Source organism: Cavia porcellus, unplaced genomic scaffold (genome assembly GCF_034190915.1).
Source record: "Cavia porcellus strain 051 isolate PalLab524CR breed Dunkin Hartley unplaced genomic scaffold, mCavPor4.1 scaffold_24, whole genome shotgun sequence".
In the NCBI taxonomy this organism is placed as follows: domain Eukaryota; kingdom Metazoa; phylum Chordata; class Mammalia; order Rodentia; family Caviidae; genus Cavia; species Cavia porcellus.
This window is the reverse complement of record NW_026947507.1, coordinates 1,563,498-1,588,171: the sequence shown is the minus strand read 5'-3', so window position 1 is coordinate 1,588,171 and position 24,674 is coordinate 1,563,498. Positions and strand designations below refer to the sequence as shown.

At 36.6% G+C, this 24,674-nt stretch overlaps 1 protein-coding gene across 1 annotated transcript in view; it reads left to right on the top strand.

Moving 5' to 3' along the window:
• The first annotated feature begins 3,433 nt into the window (after positions 1 to 3,433).
• The window catches only part of Tnks (tankyrase), a 171,488-nt gene continuing 150,247 nt past the window's right edge, over positions 3,434 to 24,674 (top strand). Inside the window, exon 1 of the mRNA XM_003462614.5 lies at positions 3,434 to 4,137. Within this exon, the coding sequence (XP_003462662.1) occupies positions 3,465 to 4,137 (673 nt within the window). The 5' untranslated portion in view covers positions 3,434 to 3,464. The remainder of the gene's footprint in view (positions 4,138 to 24,674) is intronic.

Genomic DNA, 24,674 nt, shown 5'->3' with positions numbered 1-24,674 from the left:
AATAAATCTAATAAAGGGTATAAATACTTAATGCTAAGTACTTTTACTACTCTCTGCTGAGTATGTGAAAAGCAATTTCAAATTGATTGAATGCACTTTTAAACATGGTTTACCAGTAGAGCAGTTTCAGGTAATTCAGCAGAGATTTTATTTTGTACCGAAGGACAGACGTAATAGGTACATTTTGACTTAGCTTGAGTATTCTCTCTGTGATATGACTAACTGCTGTTGCATGAGCTCTTCCTTATGTTTCCCATTTCAGATCCAGATGAGATATTTCCAATGTTTTCCATTCAGGAGGAAGGCCATACTCAAGGGGACAAAAGGTGAGTTATAGATATCTAACATACTGATTTACTATCTGCTCCTCAGAGCTAACTTGTGCTCTTAAGACATTAAGAGTGAAGACAGTGATGTTGGTTTGGCATTCTCCTCGGAGGTCTCATGAGCATTTTTCAAACTCTGATGAAAAAGGAACACTCCTTTGTTCATGATCATGATAGTTCAGTTTGTAGAGCCTCTTCTTTTGCTGTATATTTCTTTTAAAAAATTGGCACAACTCTTGATTGAAAAAGAAATCCAGAACCATGGGGAACTACAGATCCTATTGTAGCTCAAGGGTTATACAAGCCAACCAACAATGCAAGTCCATTGATGAGTTTATACAGAATAGTTCTGTGAATTATAACACCAGTTTATGGAAATGCAGCTGTCATATTTTTGGAGTTTGTCTGCAGTCTTTGGATTCTGAGTAAGGAATTGAAGGTGGAACAGTGCTATGGTTTGTGTCTACATGTTCCCCAAAATATCATTCAGCTATAGACTTTTTTTTGGAGGTGGCTGTATCCAAAGTGTACTGAATGTAATGCAGTGCTGGGATTAAGGGTGGGTGATTGATGAGGCAGCCCACCGACTGGATAGACCCTGCCCTACTCCAGGCAGCCTCCACACAACATAAGGGACAGAAAGAGGCTTGTCCTCTCTCCTTTCTCTCTGGCTGCTTTTAGTATCTTCCACAACCCTGACAGGTTGCCCCTCTGCCACACCACCCTGCCTTACAGCCAGTTGATTATGGCTCTGATACTGAAACCTTTAAAAATTGTGAGTTAAATAAACTTTTCCTCCTTTACCTTTGGGTATTTTGTCCCAGAAATGAGAAAAGTAACTAAAACAAAATTTGGTACTGGAAAATTGGGTCCATTGATGTAACTATACCTGACCATACATTTCAGGAAACTTTGGGAATAGCTTGTGGGGAGAGTTTGGAATGATTCAGAGATAATGGCTGAAAAAATAGAGTTGGAATGCCTTAAACCATTCTGTATGGGAGTTTCTGGTCAGAGCTTGGAAGACCAGAAAGCCAGTAAAGACCAGATTCAGGAAGTTTCTGTTGGGAAGGATTGCATTGGTTGTTAGAATGCAGACAATGTGTGTTATAGCTTGGCAGAAGGCTTGTCTGCATTTTGCTTGTGCCCAGAGACTTTGCCTGAGACTGAGATTAAGGGTGGTTGATTAATCTGGCAGAAGAAAATCAAGGTAGTCTAGTGTTGAAGCAGTGGCATTGCTACTATTGGAGGCTTTTAGACAGATTTATGGTAATAGTCAACAGAAAAGAGCCCAGCAGAATAATTTGGTGGACTGGTCTACTGATTGAATTGGTACTGCCCTACTCCAGGCAGCCTCCATACATATAAGGGACAGAAAAAGGCTTGTCCTCTCTCCTCTCTTTCTTGTTGCTTTTGATATTTTTCACCATCCTGAAGGGTTGTCCCTCTTCTATGCCATCCTGCCTTAGAGCCAGTTGATTATAGACTGAAACCTTTACAAACTGTTAAATAAATAAACCTTTCTCCTTTAATGTTGGGTGTTGGGTATTATGTCCCAGCAACGACAAATATAGTGAAGATATGCCTTAATAATCACATAGTCCAAGCATAAGTTTCTCTGCTTATCACTTTAAATTTGAATTTTAGATATTTAAATGTCTATGTTTACAATGCTTAGATGTTTTCCATAAAATGTATAAAGATTTATAGATTGTCAGATGTAGCAAAATACCATTTTTGCAAGAAAAACTAAAGGGATTTAAATCTAGGAGAATGTGGTATGTTACAAGTTTAGTTGCACTCTAGAGTTTTCTTACCTTGTCATACGTTTTTGTCAAGTGTCTACTGTAAGCCAAAGAATTTGATGAAAGAGGTAATGTTACAGTTATAATATGTAAACTTAGATCGCAATTAAAAATGCTACCCATATTATGTTCCTGATCTTGTTGCATCTAACTAATAGTTTCAAAAAGTTACCCATTTATTGACATGGGAATAGTAACATTGTATGAATTATATTTAATAATGAACATGAGAAGTAAGAGTTTACCACTTGGTTTAATATTCTTCTTGATTAGTTTAAATCTTACTTTTTTTAGGATATTCAGACAGTATGAATGAAATGAAGTCCTCATTGAGATCATGCCATTCATGGATACATCTCTTTTGATGACAAACAACAAAACAGCATATATAGGCAGTTGCTGAAAATGACATCAGAAGGTGCAGATAGACAGAAGTCAGGTTGTATGTCTGTTTAGGAGGTTTGAAGGAGGATGAGTGATAGGAATGGAGAGGAGGAGAGGCTAAGGGAAAAATAAATTAAAAAGAAAGAACATACTCATTAGGCCTAAATTTAGGTCGAAAATAAACTACAGAGATAATAAAAGTGAAAAAATCGTAATTAACATTTATTGAACTGTTATTTCGATTTTATGGGTGGGAAACCGAGGCGCAGAGTGATGGGTTAAATAGCTTGATCAAATTTACACAGCTATAAAACGGCAGTTTGAATTTTAATCCTTGCTAATTCTAATCTGAAACATTCTAAAAATGGAGGATTAACACAGTACAACAGAGAATGAAAAGATTTAGAAGGAATAAGAGACTGACAGAATAACTGGAAAAAGACTTTAAAAATCCCCAATGGGTTGATTAGTTGTGTATTATTGACAGAGCGCTTCGCATATATTAGCTCATGTAATCTTCCAAAGTCAAGTCGGTACTATTGGTTACGGTATTTTTACTTGAATTAACTTCAAAACTTGAGTTAACTTCAAAAGCTGACTATGCAGCGAGATAAAACCACAGGAGACTAGGAGACAGCACGGGGCAGGGCGGGTCATGGAGGTTGAAAGTGAGAAATTGAGGAAGTTTTCTATTCGGGCAGAGGAGGGTTCCGGCATTCAAAACTCTCCAGCCCGCCCGCCAGCGAACCACAAAGCCCGCCCCTCAGCCACAAGGCCAGGCCCCCTTCGCGGGATGTTTTGCGAGCTCCCAATACTTTCCTCCTTCAATTTGACCCCGCCCACTCCTCGTATCATTTCCTGTGCGCCTAGTGCTGATTGGTCCAGAGGTCGGAAGTGAGGGCGGGCGGTGGGGCCGTTGCCGCAGTGACAGTGCTGGGGGAGTCCGAAGATGGCGGCGTCGCGTCGCTCTCAGCATCATCACCACCATCATCAACAACAGCTCCAGCCCGCCCCAGGGGCTTCGGCTCCGCCGCCGCCACCTCCCCCACCCCTTAGTCCTGGTTTGGCCCCGGGGACCACCCCAGCTTCCCCCACGACTGGGGGCCTGGCCACTTTCGCCTCCCCGAGGCACGGCCTAGCGCTGCCGGAGGGGGATGGCAGTCGGGATCCGCCCGACAGGCCTCGATCCCCGGACCCGGTTGACAGTACCAGCTGTTGCAGTGCCACCAGCTCAGTTTGTACGGTAGCTGCCAGTACGGCGGTCCCAGCGGCTTCCGCTTCAGCTGCCGTTGGGGTCGCTCTCAACTCAGCAGGCGGGGGCAGTAACAATTCACCGTCGTCCTCTTCTTCCCCGACCTCTTCCTCATCTTCCTCTCCATCCTCCCCTGGATCGAGCTTGGCTGAGAGCCCCGAGGCGGCGGGGGTTAGCACCACAGCAACATTGGGGCCTGGGGCAGCGATACCTGGGGCAGGGGTCCCAGCTGTGAGCGGGGCCCTACGCGAACTCCTGGAGGCCTGTCGCAATGGGGACGTGTCCCGGGTAAAGAGGCTGGTGGACGCTGCAAACGTAAATGCAAAGGACATGGCTGGCCGGAAGTCTTCTCCCCTGCACTTCGCAGCAGGTGAGAGACTTTGAATTGTTCAAGGGTTTTGGGATGGCGGTCGGGTGGTCCGAGAGGAAAAAGAAAACAGGTTATTGTGTGGGGACAAGACGGGGGCGTGGTTATGGTTTTTAGGACCTCAGCTGGACACTTGGAGAGGACAGATTTGCGGGGATGGCGGGGACGTGGAAAGGGGACGTGTGAATGTATTCTTTAGTGATTGCTCAGTACTTATTCCAAGACAGTCTAGTAGTAATCTGAGGACTTAAATAAACTTTTACAGTTCTGAGCGTGAAAACTTGAGTAGAGTGTAGTTTTGTTTGTGTGTTAGGTTTATTTTGATTTTATACGATGGTTGTTTGTTTAGGACGGTGCAAATCAAAAGAAGTTTTAATGTAATTCAACAAGTGTCTGTTGTAGTCTTAGTAATTCCCTGAAGTGCTTATACGGACTGAGTTTCTGGAGCGCCCAGACTGCTTGGAGACAAAATATACTTGTATGAAGTAACCCGGAGAAGAATATTTGGTACATTATAATCTGTCAAGTTGTAACATTGTAAAAGACAGCTTCCCTTATCTTGGTTGTCTCAGTTTTCTCATGGGCAAAATGATACTTAAGATTGTGTGAGGATTTAGTGAGAAGTACCGTATGTGCTATGTAAATTCGTAAATTCTTCAGAACAAGTGCAGATTCCTATATTGTGAACCTCACTTTATTTTGGTGTTGCTTTTTGTTTTTAAATAAAACAAATTTAAAATAAAAAGAAGGGTCTTAAACTAGCTGTCTACATACCTCTTCCCGATGATTTTAAAGATAAAAGTAATTGCATTAGGAACGCTACTTTAAAAGTATGAACTTTGCGTATATGTTGTACAATGCAAATAGGACAGAAAGCTATACGAAATGAAAAGACATTCTCCACACATATCAAATACAACACACCAAAGGTAGCCTCTGTTAATTTTCTTGTTACATTTGTGTCATTCCTTCAATTTGTTCTGTTAATAGTAGAACATGTTTACAACTCTCTTACATGTGCTACTGCTCAGATACTGTTATTCTCATTTTACAGATAGTAACATTGAGGCATATGTTTAAATAAAACCAGGTTTACTCAGAAAGTAGTGAGATTTGGATGTGAATTCAGGCAGTTTGATTTTAAAGCTTTTAAAATTAAGTGTAAGCTGTTACAAGTTATACAGGGGTTATGGCCGCTTTTCATTTTTGTGAATAATTATAATGTAGAGTTTATAATTTATTCAGTGTTTTGGGGACGAAGTATTTGGAAACGATAGACAAGACTAGCTTTCACATAGTTTTTATTACAGGCCATACTGAGAAATAAATTTTCTGCTGTCACATACATGCAACTGACTTGAAAGTTTTGGACAGCTATACTTTCTCTTACACATGTATTATATTTTGATATTTTATGTTATATTCCATTTCAGTTTTAGCAAATACTGATTGTGAATCTTAAATTGGTCATGACCAATGGCATGAGAAACACAGGAAATCATTATTAGGTCACTGGATCTGTTCTGGATTTATAAATGACTACTATTAGGAATGTAGTGAATTGGGTCATAAATGAGCTTTTATCTAACTGGTTACTCCAGCGTCTTGCTTGTTTTAAATGAAATGACATTTCTTTTTCTTGAGGCTAAATAAAAGGTGTAGGCTGGATTTTATAAATCAGTTCAAGTTGCTTACTTTTGTATTCTTTAACACTTAAAATATCTTGTCATTTATTACTATATCTTTTTGTAAGAAACAATAGCTATATCTATTTGTTGTTTGTTTAATTTACTTATTTCAGATTAGTCACATAAAAAAGACTTATCCTCCAAATTACATCTTCTGTTTGCACGTTACTTTTAATTTTGGAGTTTTATGCGTACCCAAATAAGGTTGAATGCAAACAGTAAAACCACTTTGTAATTATGGTGTGGTTATGAGAACCTTTGAACTGACTTTTTAGTTATAAAAATATATTTTAGCACAATTGTGAAAATAGACAACACAGTGATAAAGTTCTCTATGATATAAAAACATAATACCCTGTACTCAGTTTATTACACTTCTGTTTGTGTATATAACTTTAAAGTTTTGTTAAATCTAGTTTCCATCAAGTGTATGTTAAGTAATTAAAAGGAATTCTCAGTTGCCCCATAGCTGGTTTTTATTACAGTCATTGAACTGTCATGGAATAACTTCTAAAGAGAAGAAATCAGTACAGTCCCGTAGGTGGAAAACTTTCAAAATTACACTTTAATTTGTTCTGCAAATACTTAGGTGTATAATACTGGCACAATTTTTAAGTGGCATTTAAGTGGAATTTATTGTTGTAAAAAGTTGTTGTAAAAAGCAACAATACTAACAGAATCCCACAATGTGTGTAACCTAGACTGATAGGAAAAGTACAGTATCTTTTGGAATAATAGTATCTTTTGGATAGTATCTTTTGGAATAATAGGGGATGTTATTTTGGGTTTGGAATATTAGGGATTTTGTTTTTTAAAGTAGGAAATGTACAGGGGAGAGCCTAGATGGTCAAGCAAATGTTGGAAGGAATAACATGTAGTCTAAAAATGATTTTACAGTTCTGTAGCATGAGATGAAACCATTTTTAAAGTCTTCAGGAATGACATTAAATCCTATTTAAGTCCTTGTGACTATGTTCCCATGACGACAACCCTATTCTTTCTAGTAGTAGAATTAATTAATTACTTTTTGAGTAAACCTGGTTTTATTTAAACGTATGCCTTAATGTTACTATCTGAGCAGTAGTATATGTAAGAGAGTTGTAAAAGAGAACTACGTTAATAATGGACTCGTCCTGTTCATAATTAGGGCATGAACTTCATTTTCTGTTGTTGATGTTTCCACATTTATCACAGAATGATCATATCAAATTGGTCCAGCTTTTTCTTGTTGACTAGAGTTTATAAGAGACTTTATTTTCTACAGATAAGGTTGTCGATCCTGGTTTTTTGTTGTTCAAAGTACAGCACTCAAAGGTCTTTTGAAATATAGTACCAGTTTTGAGCGATAGCATCTCTTTAGTTCATTTCCTCACAGTGATGTAATTTTGCTAAAGGACCAATACAATTTTGATGAGGTCTTTTTCTTTTAATAGAAAAGTTCAGATAAGATTTTTTTTTCCAGATTTTCAACAAAGTCTTAAATTCTGAGATCTCATAATATGAACTTCAGGTTGAAAATGTTTGACATAGGCTTTTAGTAATTAATTAACATTTGACTTGCTTTATAGTATGTAATTTGAGGTGCTTTGTATCAAAACTAGCAAAATATACATTCTAGTTTCATCATCTTTTGAAGAATACATTTAGCCCTACAGAGGCTGCTCAACAGACCCTTATTTTTCAGCATGACCACACTTGCTTTTTCCTCAGTACAAATGTTTTTTTCCTAGTGGGAAACTCTTGTCTTCTAAACTGTTGCCCACCAGTGGGTTAAAAACAAAAAACCCAGATGTTTAGTGCTGAATCTTTTTGTGTTTTTTATTGTGGGAAGGTTGTTCTTGATTATGTTTTCAAGTAAGTGTCCTATTTTGGGTACTAAGAATCTAATCTGGTAACTTTTTTTTTTTAAGGACTAATTTCACAGATATCTCCCTAGACCAAAAGTTGCTGGTTATAAATTAGATTATCTGTTACTGTTTTCTGTAAGTTTTATACGTTCCTTAAGGAATCTCTAAAACATTGACAATAGAACCTTGAATTAGAATTTTGTCCGAAGTTTACTTTTTGCCTTAATGCTATCATTTTTGGGAAAAGGCTGTAATAATGAAATTGATAACAAGCAAACTGTCAAACAGTAGAGGAATGCTTACATAAAGTACGACACTACAATTTCTACTACATACTATTTGCTTATATATCCCTCTGTTTATCAGCTTTTTAATGCACGGTCCGTGTAAATTGCAGGCATCTGTGGAGCTGCCCTAAAGACTTATTGGGGCAAATCTTATGATACAGTCACTGAGTTTTGAAAATGCAAACACTTACATAACTCAAATCCTTACAGAAAGTTATTACAACCACAGAAGGTTCCCTCATGCCTCTTAGCTTTTATCCTTTACTCCTGCCCCTTGGACAACCACTGTTCCTATTTTAGCTGGACATGGCGTATGGATTGGGAGGCTGAGGTAGGAGTATCTTGAGTTCAAGCCAGCCTGGGCAACTTGGCAAGACCTTGCTTCAGATTAAAAAGGGCCAGAGATGTAGGTCAGTGTCAGAGCCTTGGATTCTATTTCCAGTACTGCCATCACACACACACACACGCACACAGACACACATACACACACACACACACACACACACACACACACACTCAGAATTGCTTGTTTTAGGAGTTCACATAAATGGAATCAAACAAACATACTCTTTCTGAAAGACTTCTTTTGCCCAGCATAATATTTTTGACATAGCATGTGTCAGTAGTTCCTAATTACTGCTGAGTAGATTTCATCTCATGAAGGTACTGTATGCAGTTCATCTCTTCTTTTGCTAAGACTTGTAGGTTGCTTCTAGCTCTGGCTATTATGAATCAAGCTGATACGAATATTCTTAAAGATTCTTCTTGTATTATAGATTTTTTTTTCTCTGACAAGTACTTAATATTAGAGTTGTTGGGCCTTTTAGGTAGTAGGTAAATGTCCTGATGTTAACAAGATTCAGTTCCTCAGATGTTTCTTTTTCTTTTTTTCCACCCCCACTATGCTGTTCAGGCTGGCCTTGAACTCACTTTGTAGTCTAGGCTGATCTCTGACTCACAGTGATCTTTCTGCTTCAGCCTCCTGAGTGCTGGGATTACAAGTGTGCACCGTCACGCCTGGTCTCTCAGAGATTATTGGATTGAGGGCTCCCTGTTTTTTAGGGCAGATTGCAATACATCACATGACTTTAGACAGAGCCGAGAAGGGAGAGAGCAAGAGAGGCTGTCCAGAGCCCTCTTAAAATCTCATCATTTTTGTTGAGTCTTGTTTGTAAGAACATCAGTTGGTCTAGGCCATACACAAAGACATAATATAAAAGTCACTTGTTGCTAAATGGTAGGATTTGTTTGGGATTTATTTGTTTGTTTGGGTATCATTAGGTGATTTCATCACATGTGAACCTCAGAGTATGCTTACACAAACCTCTGTGATGTAGCCTAATTTACACGTAGGCTATCAGGTGTAGCCCTGTGGGGTGAACCTGTGGCATGCATGCTGCAGCCAGCTGTTTATCTTTAAGATCTACAAGGTTCACCACCACTGGTGTAGCTTATTGTTCCAGTGCTACCAGCCTGCATAGCATGCTGCTACACTGAATACTGCAGAGAACTGTAACACAGTGGTAGATATTTCTGTATTTAAATATCGAAAATGTACAGTTAAAATATTATGTAGGGCACTTCTAGGAATGGAGCTTACAAGACTGGCAGTTGTTCTAGATGAGTTGGTGAGTAGTGGTGAGTGAACTGAAGGCCTAGGAATTACTTGCTCTGTACTACTGTAGACTTTGGTAACTGCATATGTAAAGGTCATGCTAAACTGATGTTGTCTTTTCCCCCAGCGGTAAATTAATGTCAGGTATTATGTAATGTTTTTCTTTATAAGCTTTTCAAGTTTTTAAACTTTGACTTGTAATAATACTGAGCCTAAATGTGGTACAACTGTACAAAACTTTTCATTCTTTATGTTCTTATAAGCTTTTTTCTATTTCCCTTTGGTTTTATTTTTTAGTTAAAAAAATCATTCATTTAAACTTTCTTGTGAAAAACTAGACACACCCATGGACAGGATCATCATTGTGACTGTCTTCCACCTCCACATCTGGTCTCACTGGAAGGTTTTAGGGGTGAGAACCTAAGCTGCATCTTCTGCTGTTCTGGAATCTTCCTCAAGGACCTGGGTTTTAAATTTTTATTTATTTATTTTTATTTTTGTTAAATAAATAAGGGCCAGGAATATGGCTCAGTGGCACAGTGCCTGCCTGGCAAACACAAGGTTGTGAGTTAGATCCTGGTACCAAAAAAAAAAAAAGATAAAAAATACGAACATATATTCTAAGATGATAAAAAAAATAGGGTAGTAACTGCAGTAACATACTTGTTTATTATTACCATCTAGTACATAATTGTGCTACAGTTTTGTAGGACTGGTGTTGCAATGTTTGTTTCCACGATTACCACAGATACACAGGTAAAGTGTTGTGGCCTTACTGTACCTATGATATTACTGGGCAGTAGGAACTTTTCAACTACATTATAATCATCACTAGGATGTCTTTCTGCAACTCATGACTGTGTACCAGATTCGGAAATCACTGGATGGTGGGTGGTGTTCTTAAAAGCTGCCTTTAATGAAGAATCATTGACTTTGTTGTCCTTTTCATTTTGTGGCCCCAGGGATTGAATAGGCCCTTTGCACACATAGCCCTTTTAAAAACCATAAATCATGTGTGTGTGTGTGTACATACATGACAGGTCTTAACTAAGTTGTTTAGTTACCCAGGCTGGACTTAAAATTGTGATCTTCCTGCTTTACTATCCCAGAGTGCTGAGATCTGGCTGCTTCACCAGCCCATTTTCTAGTTTCTAGTTTCTTAAAACTGGAAATCATTATTTTGCAGTATTTCTGTTGAATCATTGGATAAGACATATCCAGCATGTTTTAAGGTGCTATATTTTCATTATCATTGTGTTTAAAGTATTTTAAAATTTCTTCGGTGGTTTCTTCCTTGACCAATGGATCATTTAGGATTGTGCTGTTTAATTTGAAATACTTGGAGTTTCTTAGATATCCTGTTACTGATTTCTAATTTCATTTGCAGTCAGTGGATATATGTTCTATGATTTCAGTCCTTCCATTTTTATTGAGGCCTTTGTTTTCTGGCCCAGCATTTGCTTTATTTTTGAGCCTGTTTTTAAAAAGAATATATATTCTGCAGTTGTTATATTCTGTCAATATTAATTAAAATAAGGTAATTGAAAATGTTGAGATCCCTTTTGTCTTATTGATGTTTTTATACAGTTCTATTCAGTTGCTGAGAAAGGGGTTAAGCTGTCTAGCTAAAATTGTTTTTCTAATTATATCCACTTGATGCATTTTTAAAAATTTATTTCTTATTTATTTTGTGGCACCCCAGAGTCTTGTGCATGCCAAGTATATGTCCCCACACATTTTTAAGCTCTGTGGGTGGGTGTAAACAGTCACATGACTGTGTGTTATCTTAATCAGTTTGGGCTGCTATGGAAGTACAGTGGATTGGGCAACTTAAAAACAACAAAATGTATTTCTCATTCTCCTAGGGGCTGGAAGTGTTGGCTTCTGGCTCTCTTGTGGATTGCAGATTGCCAGCCTCTTACTGATTCCTCGTAAGTTAGAAAGCAGAGAAAGAGAAGAGGAAAGGGAAACTGTGTGCAGATGACCACTGTCTTATTTGTTTTTCTTATAAACTCACTAATTCCATTTATGGAGCTGTACTCTTATGAACTGATTGTGTTCCAAAGACCCCACCTCCTAACGCCGTCACACTACGGGTTAAGATTTTAACTTAGGAATTTTGGGGAGCATAAGAACTTAGTTCATGATATATATCTTTCTGAAGTTCATAGTATATGTCTTCTTTGACTCTTGCATTGAATTTTAAATCATCATGAAACATCTCTAGTTAATATTCTTTTTCTTAAGAATATTTGATCAGATAGGCAAGTATAAATGTGTCTTTTTTGCTTGCTATGAAAATGGTATATTGTTTCCAGCCATTTACTTTCAGCTTATCTGGGTCTTCACAAAGGGTGTCTATTAGAAATACTATATATTTGAATGGTGCTTTTTAAAAGACTGACAGTCTGACTTACTTTACCTTTTTAGCTATTTTGACATTTTCAATTCAAATTCAGAACTACAAGATTTTTACTTAACCTCTTGTTTCTTACATCCATCTATCATTTCTTCCAAAGAGACATCTAGTTCTCAAGGATCTAGGGAATTATAGAGTTAGAATATTACATGATTAATTATCTGCTTCATCCTGTAATATGTGCTCATAGTCTCAAAATAATGTATGCAACCAACATTCTTATTGAAGACACATTCCTGGCATATGCTGCCTTTTTGCTGTATCGTTTGTTCTACATTATGAGGAAACAGAGCCATTGCATTATTTTATGAATGTCATTTAGTTTTATATTAGTTTTACAAATGTTTTTATGGTAGGTAGTCCCCAAAGGTGGCTGCTATATATTCTTTCCCTTTGTTTACAGATTGAGTAACTCTCATCTAGAATACTTGGGACCAGAGTTTGTCTCTTTTGGGGTTTTTTCCAGATTTTAGAATATTTGCATATATTTTGTTTGGATTAAACCCAAACACAAAATTAAAATATGTTTTATATGTACTTTACACACATAGCCTGAAAGTAATCTTACACAGTATTTTAATTTTATGCATTAAAGGGACTTGTATGGTATGAAAATTTCAAAGCAGCATGTTCTGGAGCATTTTGGATTTTGCATTTTTAGATTAGGAATATTCCACACCATTCATCAAAAGATGCAGTCTACCCCGTCTCTTTGTGTTTCAGTCAGTCTCACATCTGGTGAGAAGAATGCAGTGAGGCAGAAGTAATGCTGTGCAACACAAGAGCCCTCAGAGATCTGAAAATTTTACTGTTGTGTGTTGAGAATTCTCACTTTTAGAGCCTAAGTCATCATACTTTGAAAAAAAAACATGTAGAGGAGGAGCAAGTCATTCTGCAGTGAAATTTATAGCCGGTATCCACTCACTGCCAGCTACCCAAATAAGCTGCCTTCCTCATTCCCACTTTACTGAGGGTTCAGTAATGAGGGTTAGCTAACACTCAGTTAATCCCCAGAAATAAGTGGTGCTGGTTTTGGTAAGTCACTACATTTTGGAATAGTTTACTATACAGCAGTAGATACTACTGCCCTATCTGTGTGGTATGATAAAATATACAGTGAATGTTTAAAAAGGTTTTTAAAAAACTTACTGTGTAAAAGACATGGCTGTTATCACTTCCCTTTACTTTGAACACATACATTTCATTTACTATGGGTCTTACCTTTTCTGACCCAGTTGTGGAAGTTCTCTTTTGTGTCCTTACTTTGCTGCCTCAATGTCCTGAATCAGTTGAAAATATTAATGTTTCATGGTCATTTTGACTTTGGGGAAAAGCCGAAAGTCCCATGATGCCAGATACAGTGCGTGAGGTTGGAAAGGTCATGGTTTCAGGAGCCTGCTTTTCTGCTGGGTGGCACGTGGCAGCGCCGTCACCATAGTCTGATCATACCTTGTAGAGACATGAAACAAGACTTACAGGACTGCTTCAGAAAGTGGCAAGAACCGTGCGTGAGTTTGTTCAAAGCCAATAGGGACTGTGCTGAGGAGCTTAATGGCAGTGTGTCTCATAAGGTAGTACATTTTTTAAAAAACTGTAACTCACTGTGATTTTTAGTTATCCTGTTTCTCTGTTTTAAATGCAGTGTGTTGATGGTTTATCACTTGTTCTTTAGAGTTTACTTAGGAAGCTGTCTTGGATATTTTTCCCTTAAGAAGTTTTTATGCTGTCAACAGTTACTGCCTTAGTCTTGGGTTTTAATTTTCTTTCTTAAGATGATACTCCATTTTCTTCAGGTAAAAATTATTAATGTTGACTGCCTTTTGCTAAGCTGTTTCCTTTTACCTTTTTTCCTGTGGATGTCCAAAGAATTGCCTCTCCCTTCCATGGAAGTCTAGTTGTTCTCCTGGTGTATAGTCAGGACCACAATATTCCTTTTCTTTACATACTTTCAGAGGCCTTTTATCTCAGAAAAATTTTCTCAAGTACTTTTTAGTATTTGTTCTGTTTCTCATTTTTATGTATATTACAAATTTAACTTCTAAATTTATCATTTGCCCTTTTTTTTGTGGAAATACATGAAAAATGTACCATTTTACCCTTTTAAAAATGCTTTTCCCATGTTGTGTGAGCATCATCACATCTATTTCCAGAACTTTTTCATTGTTCTAAATAGAAATCTCTGCCTGTGAAACTGTAACAGTACCTTCTGCCCTCTCTTTCTCTTCTGTGTCTCATAAAGCAGGTGTTGAGAAATTTTATGTAAATAGCAGAAAGTAAATATTTTAGACTTTGTGGGCAATATAGTCTTTATCATAGTTACTTAGCTTTGCTTTTATACCAGGAAAATGTCTACAGCTAATCCATAATATGTGCTTGTATTTCAGTAAAACTATTTACACAAATATAAAATGGTCATTTGGTGTATGGATTGTAGTTTGCTAACCCACTGATGAAGCATTGCTTGTGGTAGTTTTTCACTTTTGTATTCTTTTTTTTGTTTAACTTTTTGTTGAAATTTTTTCTTTTGAATTATTTCTGGAGTGTATTAAAGTCATTGAAAATAATTTTATCTCTTTTGGTAGTCTTTCTTTTGATATATGTATTAATTGTCTGTAGGGACAGAATTCTGCTCAAATTCGTATGAGCTTTGTATGGATTTGACCTCAATGTTTTTCCATTACTCATTTGTGGAGAAATTAATTACTGAGTAATTTTGAGTACATTAGGATCCAAGATGTTGAGAGTAATTCTCTTTTTCTTTTTTCTCCTGTTGGATACACACTGTGCCACAGAAGGATGAATTCCCAGCAATAAGATTTGCAGAATTGTCTCACATAATAGTAACGTGTAAAATACAAAATGTGTCTCAGTTCACGTAGACGCGATAGTTTCTACAGATCTTTAACTCAGTTATTCTGCTAAGGTCCTTTATAGATAAGATCTCATCTTGATAGTCTTATTTACACGAAAGTCTTTTTGTTAAGTTTAGTCTACTTACCTGCCTTCTTTTTTCTCTTGTAGGTGCTCCTTTCCTCCCCAACAAATTGAATAGATGTTTCTTCCTGACCTAAAGTAATTTTTTTTTTTATTTAGTTAAGAGGCCAAGAATTATAGCTGGGAAATAGAAAGCAAATCATCAAATGCCATGTTGTGGCCATAAATATATAAAAAATGAGATCTTAACCTTAGAGCCCAGAAGAAGAAAAGTAATCAAAGAATGTGAATGATTCTGAGAAGATATATTTTATTACAGTGTTAGGTTTTGAAATAAACATCAACATGAACCTTAGATTAAGGGAGGGGGAAAACTCTAGACAAAAATAATCTTTTGGGTTGTTGATGAAATACGCAGTAGATGTAATAAGAGAGATAGTTGCTTCTCAAGTTGTTATGTTTTTCATATGTCAGCGTCCTTGGAGTTACTTTGCCCTGTGTTTCATTCTTCTGACAGATAAGTCAGGAAGTTAAGCTGTAACCCTGGTGTTAGGAGACCATTAACTGTACTGTGTGCTATGGTTTGAGTGTTCCCTCCAAAGTTCATGCTGAAATGTAATTGCCATTGTAACAGTGGTAAGAAGTGACACCTTTAGCAGGTGGTTAGTGCTGTTATTGTGGGAGTGGTTCAGTTATCTAGGTATTGAGTTCTTAATAAAAAAGATGAGTGGAGCCAGTTTCTTTGCCTTTGTGTCATGAGAGGCAGGAAGGCTCTGACCAGATATGGCCCCTTGATCTTGGACTTTTCAGCTTCCAGAACTGTGTACAAAGTAAAGTTATCATTTAAGTTTTTATTGTTTGTATCTGTATTCTGCTGTAAATATAGCAGAAAATGGGCTAAGATCCCATGTGAGTTAATATGAGTTCCGTTTTCAGTCGAGGTGAAGAGGGTTTGTAGTGTGAGAACCACTGAAGCTTCCACCCGTGTACTAATGGTGTACTAAGAAGGCAAGCGAAGTGTACACAAGAAGGAGCCTGGAGAAGGGGGCAGTTTATTGTTGAATATAACATACTGTATCTTGGGGGGAAAAATAAGTAGGGATGGTGTTCTTGTCAAGTGTAGCTGCTCAGGATAACTAATTGTTTTAAAAAACCATTTTGATTTTGAGTGATTGAGGGAAGCTTTTGAGTATTGCGCTTTTGAGTCCTCATTGCTTTTAAGGCTTCATCAGATTTTCAAGATCACTTGTCCCCATGGTGAGTTGCTGGGCTTTTTTTTTTTTGGTGGAAGCTTGTTCTTCCTGTTTGTTGAGGTGTCTGTTTAAAATCAAAGTAGCCTGATCGTAAACCTTTTTCTTTCTTTCTTTTTTTTTTTATTTGAGTCTGTTTTTTATTTTTTGTTTTGGATTGTTTGCTCATTTTTCATTCAGTTTAAACACAAGAACCTTTTTTGTCTTACATTAATAGAAAGGCAGAAATAAAGTGATATAAAATGTCTTCGCTTGTCTTTCAGTGTACAAGTAAAATGGCTGGTTGGTGGCAGGCAGAGTTTTGTTTTTTTTGTTTGTTTATTTGCATGTACCACTCCTGTTTTTTCCAGTGGTATCTTTCTTTTCAAAATGAAAAAAATTTCGCTGGTTAGCAGGTGATTTCCCTAAACTAGAAGTAGTACAAACTCATAAAAAGGTGTTTTGAATTTACTGATGGACCTAAAACACTTAAAAGCTATTATCTCTACATTATCAGTTATACAGCAGTTTAAAAATAAATGAAATCTTCCAATGCCTAGTGAACTGTACTTGTGAATGGCTAGCTAGGGTATATATTTGATAGGTAGATACTGAAAAGATCACTATACCTCCCTAGCTCTAATATATTAAAAGTCAGTCTCCTTTTCCAAATGTTTGAGTTATTTTCCTGTTAACTGTGGAAAAAAATTTTTCAAGAAAGAGATTCATAAGATTGTACTTAATGTATATGTTTACCTGTTCTTCAATAATACCTTGCAAAGAGATGCCAAGTTATGCTTTTCTTCTTTGCAGGAAAATTTTCTCATTTCAGAAAACAGTTCTTTTGACTTTTTAGAGTGAGTTACCCGTCTCTCCTAAAGCAGTGCTTATAAAAATATAATTATTGAGATATGTAACTATAATTCTGTTAGAATTTTATGAAAGCAGATACATTTGGGTTTTATAATAAGAGAGCTTCATCGTTTAGTCAGTGAATTGCTTGTTTGGTGCTCTATAAAATACTTGATCAAGTGACTTCTGACTTTTGATATTCTGATTTTCTTAAATGTATAGATAATAATTTTTATATAGTAGTCTACTTTGACAACAAACTCCAACTTCACACAGCTATCAAATGATAGTGCCAATTTAAATTCCCATTTAGATGCCTGAAAATCAAATGGAAAGTTATAAATAAAATTTATATCGTGAGTTATTTTGTAATTTGGCAGTTATTGCTTTCCCAGATTGGTTTTCTCTTAATAAAACTAATGTTTCAAATTTTAGACAATAAGGGTAAAAGTAGTTCATCATCTCACTAAGGCAGTTGGTAGTGATTTGAGTGTATTTCTCCTCAGCCCTTTCTCTAAGCAAAGTAAAACTTTTTAATAAGCAAGGAATGAAACATTTGTAATTAGAATTCTAGACCATCTTTTGTTCAATTGTTTTAAAAACATAAAAATATGATTGTTAATAATCTTTGAGGAGGCTTTTAATTAAATAGGATATATTCACAACTCTTTCCTTTAAAAGACTACTTAAAATGGTTAAGAAAATCTTGGAAGGTAACTTTTGCTGTATCTTCTGACTCAAACAGTCGAACTAAGAAACTTTGGGAACACTAAATGAAACAGCAGTAACAACAGTTTGAAAATATGTGATATACTGAACTGCAGTGCACTTAAAATTGTTAATATGGTAAATTTTATGTATATTTTACCACATTTAAAAATAAAAAGGAATGATGTTGTAGTTCACATTTTGATCTCTTCAGAACTCGTTTCTTAATATTACCAACGTGCAGTATGGAAAACTGTATTCAGTAGAATAAATCTCAGTAGTTATATTGAGGGGGACACATATTTCTGGGAGTCACTGTAGTTCTTTGGCAGTGTGAAATAAGGCATTAAGGAAGTATTATGGAAATTCAAATGAGTGTCATGAAACTTGCTTAATTAATAGTGGTGGGTAAAATTCCATAACATATTTTATTCCCTCCGCCTCTTTCCACAGGATTGGCAGAAACCGTACAGTTGTATAGTTAGTTCAGTTGCAGCTTGATAAATAGTCCTGCCGTAAGGACCAACAGCAGGAGAATGGCATTATTTCCCATCCGTGAGGACGCTTGTAGTCAAATGCATGATTCTCTAAACCTTTTGTTTCCTGGGCTTTTTTGTACTCTTAAAAGTATACCGGTCTGACCTACCTTTAGGTTCCAACCCCCCAGGGGATGCCTGAAGCCAGGTAGTACTGAACTCCTCATATATGTATATATCCCCTATATGGTAAAGTTTAATTTATAAATTAGATACAGTAAGAGATTAACAATAATACAGACCAATTACAGCAGTATACTATAATCAAAGTTAGGGTAATGCAGTCTTTCTCTTCTCTCAGAATATCTCTTTGCTTATTAAATTGATAGCTTTCACCTTTTACTAAGGGTTGCATGAACACAAGCTCTCTGATACTGTGACAGTTGAGATGGCTACTAATAGACAGTAATACATACAGCATAGATATTCTGGACAAAGGATGATTCTTGTCCCTGAGCAGAAGAGAGCAGATGGCATGAAATTTCATCACACCACTAAGAATAGTGTGCAGTTTAAATGTATGAGTTGTTTGTTCTAGGAGTTTTCCATCAAATATTTTCAGACTGTGACCATAGATAAGTGAAATGGCAGAGACCTAAAGTGAATAACTGGGGATCACTATAACTGACTGAACTATTGTTAAGTGGGTTATGTCTATGGAGATTTATTACATTAACAATTAAAATAGAAATAAAAATAATAAACTCATAATTTAGAATAAATACTAATTTAACAAAAAACTTAAGAAAGGCATTATTTTATGTTTTGTCTGACTTGCTGAATTCTCATGATGTACTACTTCCTATAATTATTGTAGTGTTATTGTTTAAAGTAGATAAGGAAATCTTTCTTCAAACAGATAATGTAACTGGAAAAGGAGGGAATATTTTAATATATTTCCAGATAATCAAGGGTTAACTCAAATTTCCTACTGCTGTGATAAAATAACTGAGAAAACCAATTTAAGGAAAGATTTATTTTGGCTCATGGTTTCAATCCCTGGTCACTGGACGCTGTTGCTTTTGGGTCTGTTGTGAGTCAAAACATCATGGTGGAGCATATGCTCATCTGACAGCATTCAGACTAGCAAGAGAGAGGAAGGGGCCAGGGCTCCATGCAGCCTCGCATGTCCCTGATGACCTGTTTCCTCCAACTGTTTCCTCCAACAGTGCCCCATCTGTTGTTTCTGCTACTTTCCAATAGCACCACCAGCTGGGAACCAAGCTTTTTACACCTGAGCCTTGGGGGACATTTCAGATCCAAACTATACACATGGTTCTTTTTCTTTGATGCTATACCCAAATTTGATGAAGTAAGAGCTTTCTAAAGGTTAACTGCAATGTGGACTCGGAAGCCTTTTCAGTGAATTTTTAATACTTTTGCTATTTTAAAATGTTGCTACATACTTTAAAATTTTATGCAATGAAGCTCAAATATGTTACATGTTTTGGCCACATAAAAAATACTGTTTCAGAAAGTATCCAAGTCCCAAATGTTAATACATTGCACTTTATAATAAAAACAGTAAGCACATTTATTCACATCACCACCAGACTTATTGGAAAAATATTTAAATACCAGCAAACTGTTAAGCTTATTATGGTGGCAGATGCAAATGTTACAAATTAAAATTTTTGCTTACAAACTTGTATTATTGGGGATGAATATTGTTAGAGGTTTGGAATGACAGACTCAGTTTGTTCATTCTTGATAAAATGTCTCTAAAATATAGAGATCAAACTGAGTTCAGACAGTTGCATATGCGTTTTTTTTTTTTTAATTTTATTTTGAAAGTATATAACAGAACAAGTCAGAATAAAGCCAACTAAGATCGTACAGTGAAATTGGTACAGAACTTCACAGCAGGTTACCGGGATAACAGTAATAGGTATCACAGTATATTTGTTATCTTTATAATAGTTGTTCTTTCAATCACATATATCAAAATGAGATGAAATATACAACACTATAGAACTTACCCAAACAGAATATTGAATAGAGCAGTACCATTAATCAGAAAAGAGCAAAACAGTAATAAAAATATTTGCCTTCAAAGAAATGGTAGAAGGAAGTCCTCCTTATTTGCTGTGGTCAATCTCCCAGGAGATGCTCAGATTTCTGGTTCCCACTTGCTAATGGGCGGGGAGGAGGAGGAGAAGGAGGAAAGGGGAAGTGGGATATTTGACTCTAGGCCATGTAGCAGTAGGTTTACTGTTGCTTAGCAGGGAGGCAGGATGGTCATTTGTTTTCACAGCATCCTCAGTTCCAACATGGTGTGGATCTCAGGAGCTGCTGCTGGTTTTCCCCCTGGAAGGGCTGCAGTTGGCTCCACCTTCACCACATACCAGGGAAAGCTGCTTGCTTGGCTTCCCAGAGTCCTAAGTTCCAACATGGTGTGGATTGCAGGAGACACTGCTGGTTCTCCCCCTGAAAGGGCTGCAGTCTCGCATATGCCTTTTTCTTCAAGACAGTCATACTTTGGTATGCATTAGAAGTGCTTAGTGTGTTTCTCATTTGGTGACAGTAATATTAAGACATTTTATTACAATTTATTAAAATCTAATAAAATTAATGTTGCTATTTTCATGAAGGAGAGTCTTAAGAGAAATTTCTTTTAATACTATGAGACCTGGTAGTGAAGAGAACAGTGACTAATAATACTGTTTGCTCTTGGTGCCTTGGTTCATGCCAAGGTGTCGTTGGTTTTACCTGCCATTGCTTTTCTATTATTATGAACACCAGGCAAACATTTTCCAAATGACTGACACGTGATGTTACAAAATCATGCATTGTCACTGTATTGACAGTGAAAAAGGCCAAATCATCTTAGTATTATTATGCAAATAATTTTAACTTTTCAGACCCCCAAATAAGGTTTAAAGGACCACCTGGGGTCCATGGACCACACTTTGAAAACTGCTGAAGTAAGCTGAGTTGTCCCTGGTTTCAAGAATCTAATGAAAGATAAGGACGGTCTCCCCTAAAAGATAAATACCAAATTTTACATACAAACTTCCTGAAGCAGTTCATTATGGTTTGAATCTAGATGTCCCCCAAGGCCCTCATGGTGTTACAGGGCGGGCTTCTGGGAGCTGATTGAATCATGAGGTGAGAAGTGGGGGCTGGTTGGCTGATGCAAGATGTTCCGGGCATGACCTGGCAGGCTAGATCTCCTTCCCCACTTCCTCCCTTCACTCAGCTCCTCAGTGAGGTGAGCACCTTTCCTCCACTCGGACCTTTCGGCCATGCTGTGGCTGTGTTTAAACCTGCTGAACATGTGATACAAAATAAACCTCTTCTTTAAGTGATGCTGTCAGCCTGGCAAGTGCGAGGTTGTGAGTTCAATCCCGCCGTGCAAAACCGAACAAAACCAAACCAAAAATGTGGGTGTCAGATACTACGTTCCAGTTGAGAAAGTGACTAAGACACACTTGAACCATGGTTCTTAAACTTTGTATCTTGAGGGCTTGTTAAAATACCTGTTTCTGGACCACACTCCCAGAATTCTTTCTATTGTAGTGTAGCCTGAGAATTTACATTTTTTACAAGACCCAAGTGATGTTGACACTCTTTGAGAGTGATGATTCTTAATCTGAGAACAATTATATCAAATCACTGATGCAGGGATAGAAGTTTTTGTTTCATTTTTTTTTTTTTAATCTCTGATGATTTCCATGTACAGGCAAGTTGAGAATCATTGAAGACATGAGGAACTCAGTTAAGACTCCCAACTGGGATTAAAGGCATTTACTATTTATGCAAATTTATTAATTTGAAAGCAACGGAAAGTTATTCCTATTTGTAAGTGTGTGTGGTTTTTATGTATGACAGAAACCTGGTGTTCCTGATATTACTGAATACAAGGAGCTTTGGGCTCTGAGTATATGAAATGAAGTTAGTTTAATTGCTGAAAACTTTTAAGATAGTGCTCTAGAAAGGTGATTAAAACTACAGTGGAAGTTTAATAAAATCCATTACAGTAAAATACATTGTCATTAATTCCCCTTGAAATACTTGCCTTTGCTTCACAGGCTTAATCCATGATTCTTCCACTTCCTGAAGCAGTTCTGGAAGTCCTCTTTCCTGACTGTCTTTAAGAGGTGTGATTAAAAAGTATGGTGAATGTTTTTGATAAGTGCCATCCAACCAAAGGCAGTCTCATAAAAATATTGCAGTGCACCTTCATCCACCTTGTTCAGTGACTTTGGCGTCATGCAACTTTGCTCTTCTCCAAAGTCAAAATGACCACGAAATGTAAATGGTTTGAATTGATTCAAGACGTGGAGGTACCACAAAGAGGACTTTAAAAAGTGCTTTACAAAGTGGGAAGAACAACGGGATAAGGTGGGTTCCAAGGTGAAATGGAGTAAGGACGATAATGGCAATGTGTCTTTTATTGTAATGTTTTTTAAAAATTTAAACCTGTGCATAAATTTTACATTTAAACATATGCCATATTTTTGTCACTTTATATAATCCTAGAGTTTTCGGACATAGATACGTTACTATACTTTTCTAAAGAGTTCTACTAGTATATATACCTAACATACCCTTGGCCACAGCAACAACTATGGTTTCATAGTTTCCTTTTTGAAATACAGTATATTCACAGAAATGTCCACAAATCATCAAGTGGGTAGCAAGGTGAACTTTTGAAAAATGAATACACTTGAGTAACTAGTTCCCAGCTGAAGAATCAGAAAGTTGTTTACCATCTGGAAGCCCCTGTTGTCTTTTGAGGGACTAATCCTTCATTATTCACAGGTTAGTTTTGTCTGTTTTTGAACTCGAGCGAGTGCTGTTTGTGTGAATCAGCTATGTCGTGCAGTTGTGGTTTGTTTATTGTATCGGATTGCACTCGGTGACAATGCTAATGCCCATTTTGCTGTAGATGTGCATTTGGATAATTTTTATGTTATCAGTCAGCCTTCCTATTGCTGGGACAGGAGGAGAGGTGTATTTGGCTTAAAGTTTCAGAAGTCTGCCAGTTGCAGTGCAGATACATGTGGTGAAAGGATGAGGCGGAGCAAAGCTGCTCACCTTATGGTCATCCAGAAACAGGCACAGGGGAAGAGCATCAGAAAAGCAGTGGCCAGGACCATTTACTCCACAGGGTATGCCCTCTTGATCCAGTCACCTTCCAAAAGCTCATCTTTGAACACATGAAACTTTAGGGGGATGTTTTACGTCTGAATCATAATAAATATGTTGAATGTTATGCATAATGCTTCTACAAACATTTTTATATCTCTCTAAAGATCATTTAAAACCTTTTATCTTTTGAAAACTATTCATTTCTTTGTAGTTCTGTACTTATGTGGAGTAATTGATTTTGTTTTTTATTTTATTAGTATATGTTTGTTGTGGTACAAGAGAGTACTGTAATTGGTATTTTAATTTTTGTGAATTTGCTTTTGCTTTTTTTTTTTCCTTCCTGAGATCAGGCAAGTAAATATCCACTTAAATTTTCTTATGTTTGATTTCATCTTAACAGTTCACATATTCTGAAAGATGAGCATTTAAAAATTGTTTTTAAAGCAGATAGCAGTTTCCTTAAACCATTTATTGAATAATATAGCCATTAAAATAAAAATGAAGTTTGGGTTTATTCTATTAGGGAATAATTTTCTTCTTTTTCTTTTCACTTAGTTGTTAGGATTTATTCATTATATTATGTTTAACCTTTCCCTTCCTTATTCTTACAATAATTCTTACCTCTGCAATATGTTGTATGTTGGAATAAAGAAAATAGATTGAGAACTGTTAACAAAATTTCAAGATTTTGTACCTTTTTTCTCTGGCTCCCCAAATTGACATATATAGTTATATATCTACATTTTGTAGTTTTCTTTAGTATATCCAAGATCACATAGAAGAAATTTATGTTATGAAATTTTGGTTGGGAAATACTCTTCGCACTGAGTTACAAAACAAGAATTTTTCTTAGTTTTAATCCTACAGGTTTTGAAAGATGATCCTGCTTCTCTTCATGATTTTATGGTAAAAAATAGTTTGATTCCAAATTGTTGCCTCTTTATTTCTGTTTAAACCATTCTGGACTTCTTTTAGATACTGGAATATACAATGCATTCTTACCTATGGACCTTCAAATACATCGTTTGGCCTCCTTGGAACATTTGTTCTTATCTTTCTCTCATTTTTTACATCTTATCCTCAAATATCACAGTTGGGAAACTTGGTCAAGTTTGCATTGCTGTTTATTCTTTGAAACCAGATTTCACAGGTTGCTGAGGGAGTTTATGCGATCTCGTTAATATTGTAAGGCCGTCAATTAAACAAGTGTGGCTTACACAAAGGAGGGAATGTTCTGTTACCAGGTTTGTCCAGATATGGACATGTCTGCCTGGTCTTGGTGGGTATCCTGGGCAGGCATTTATTTAAAATTTTAATTTCTCTTTCACAAT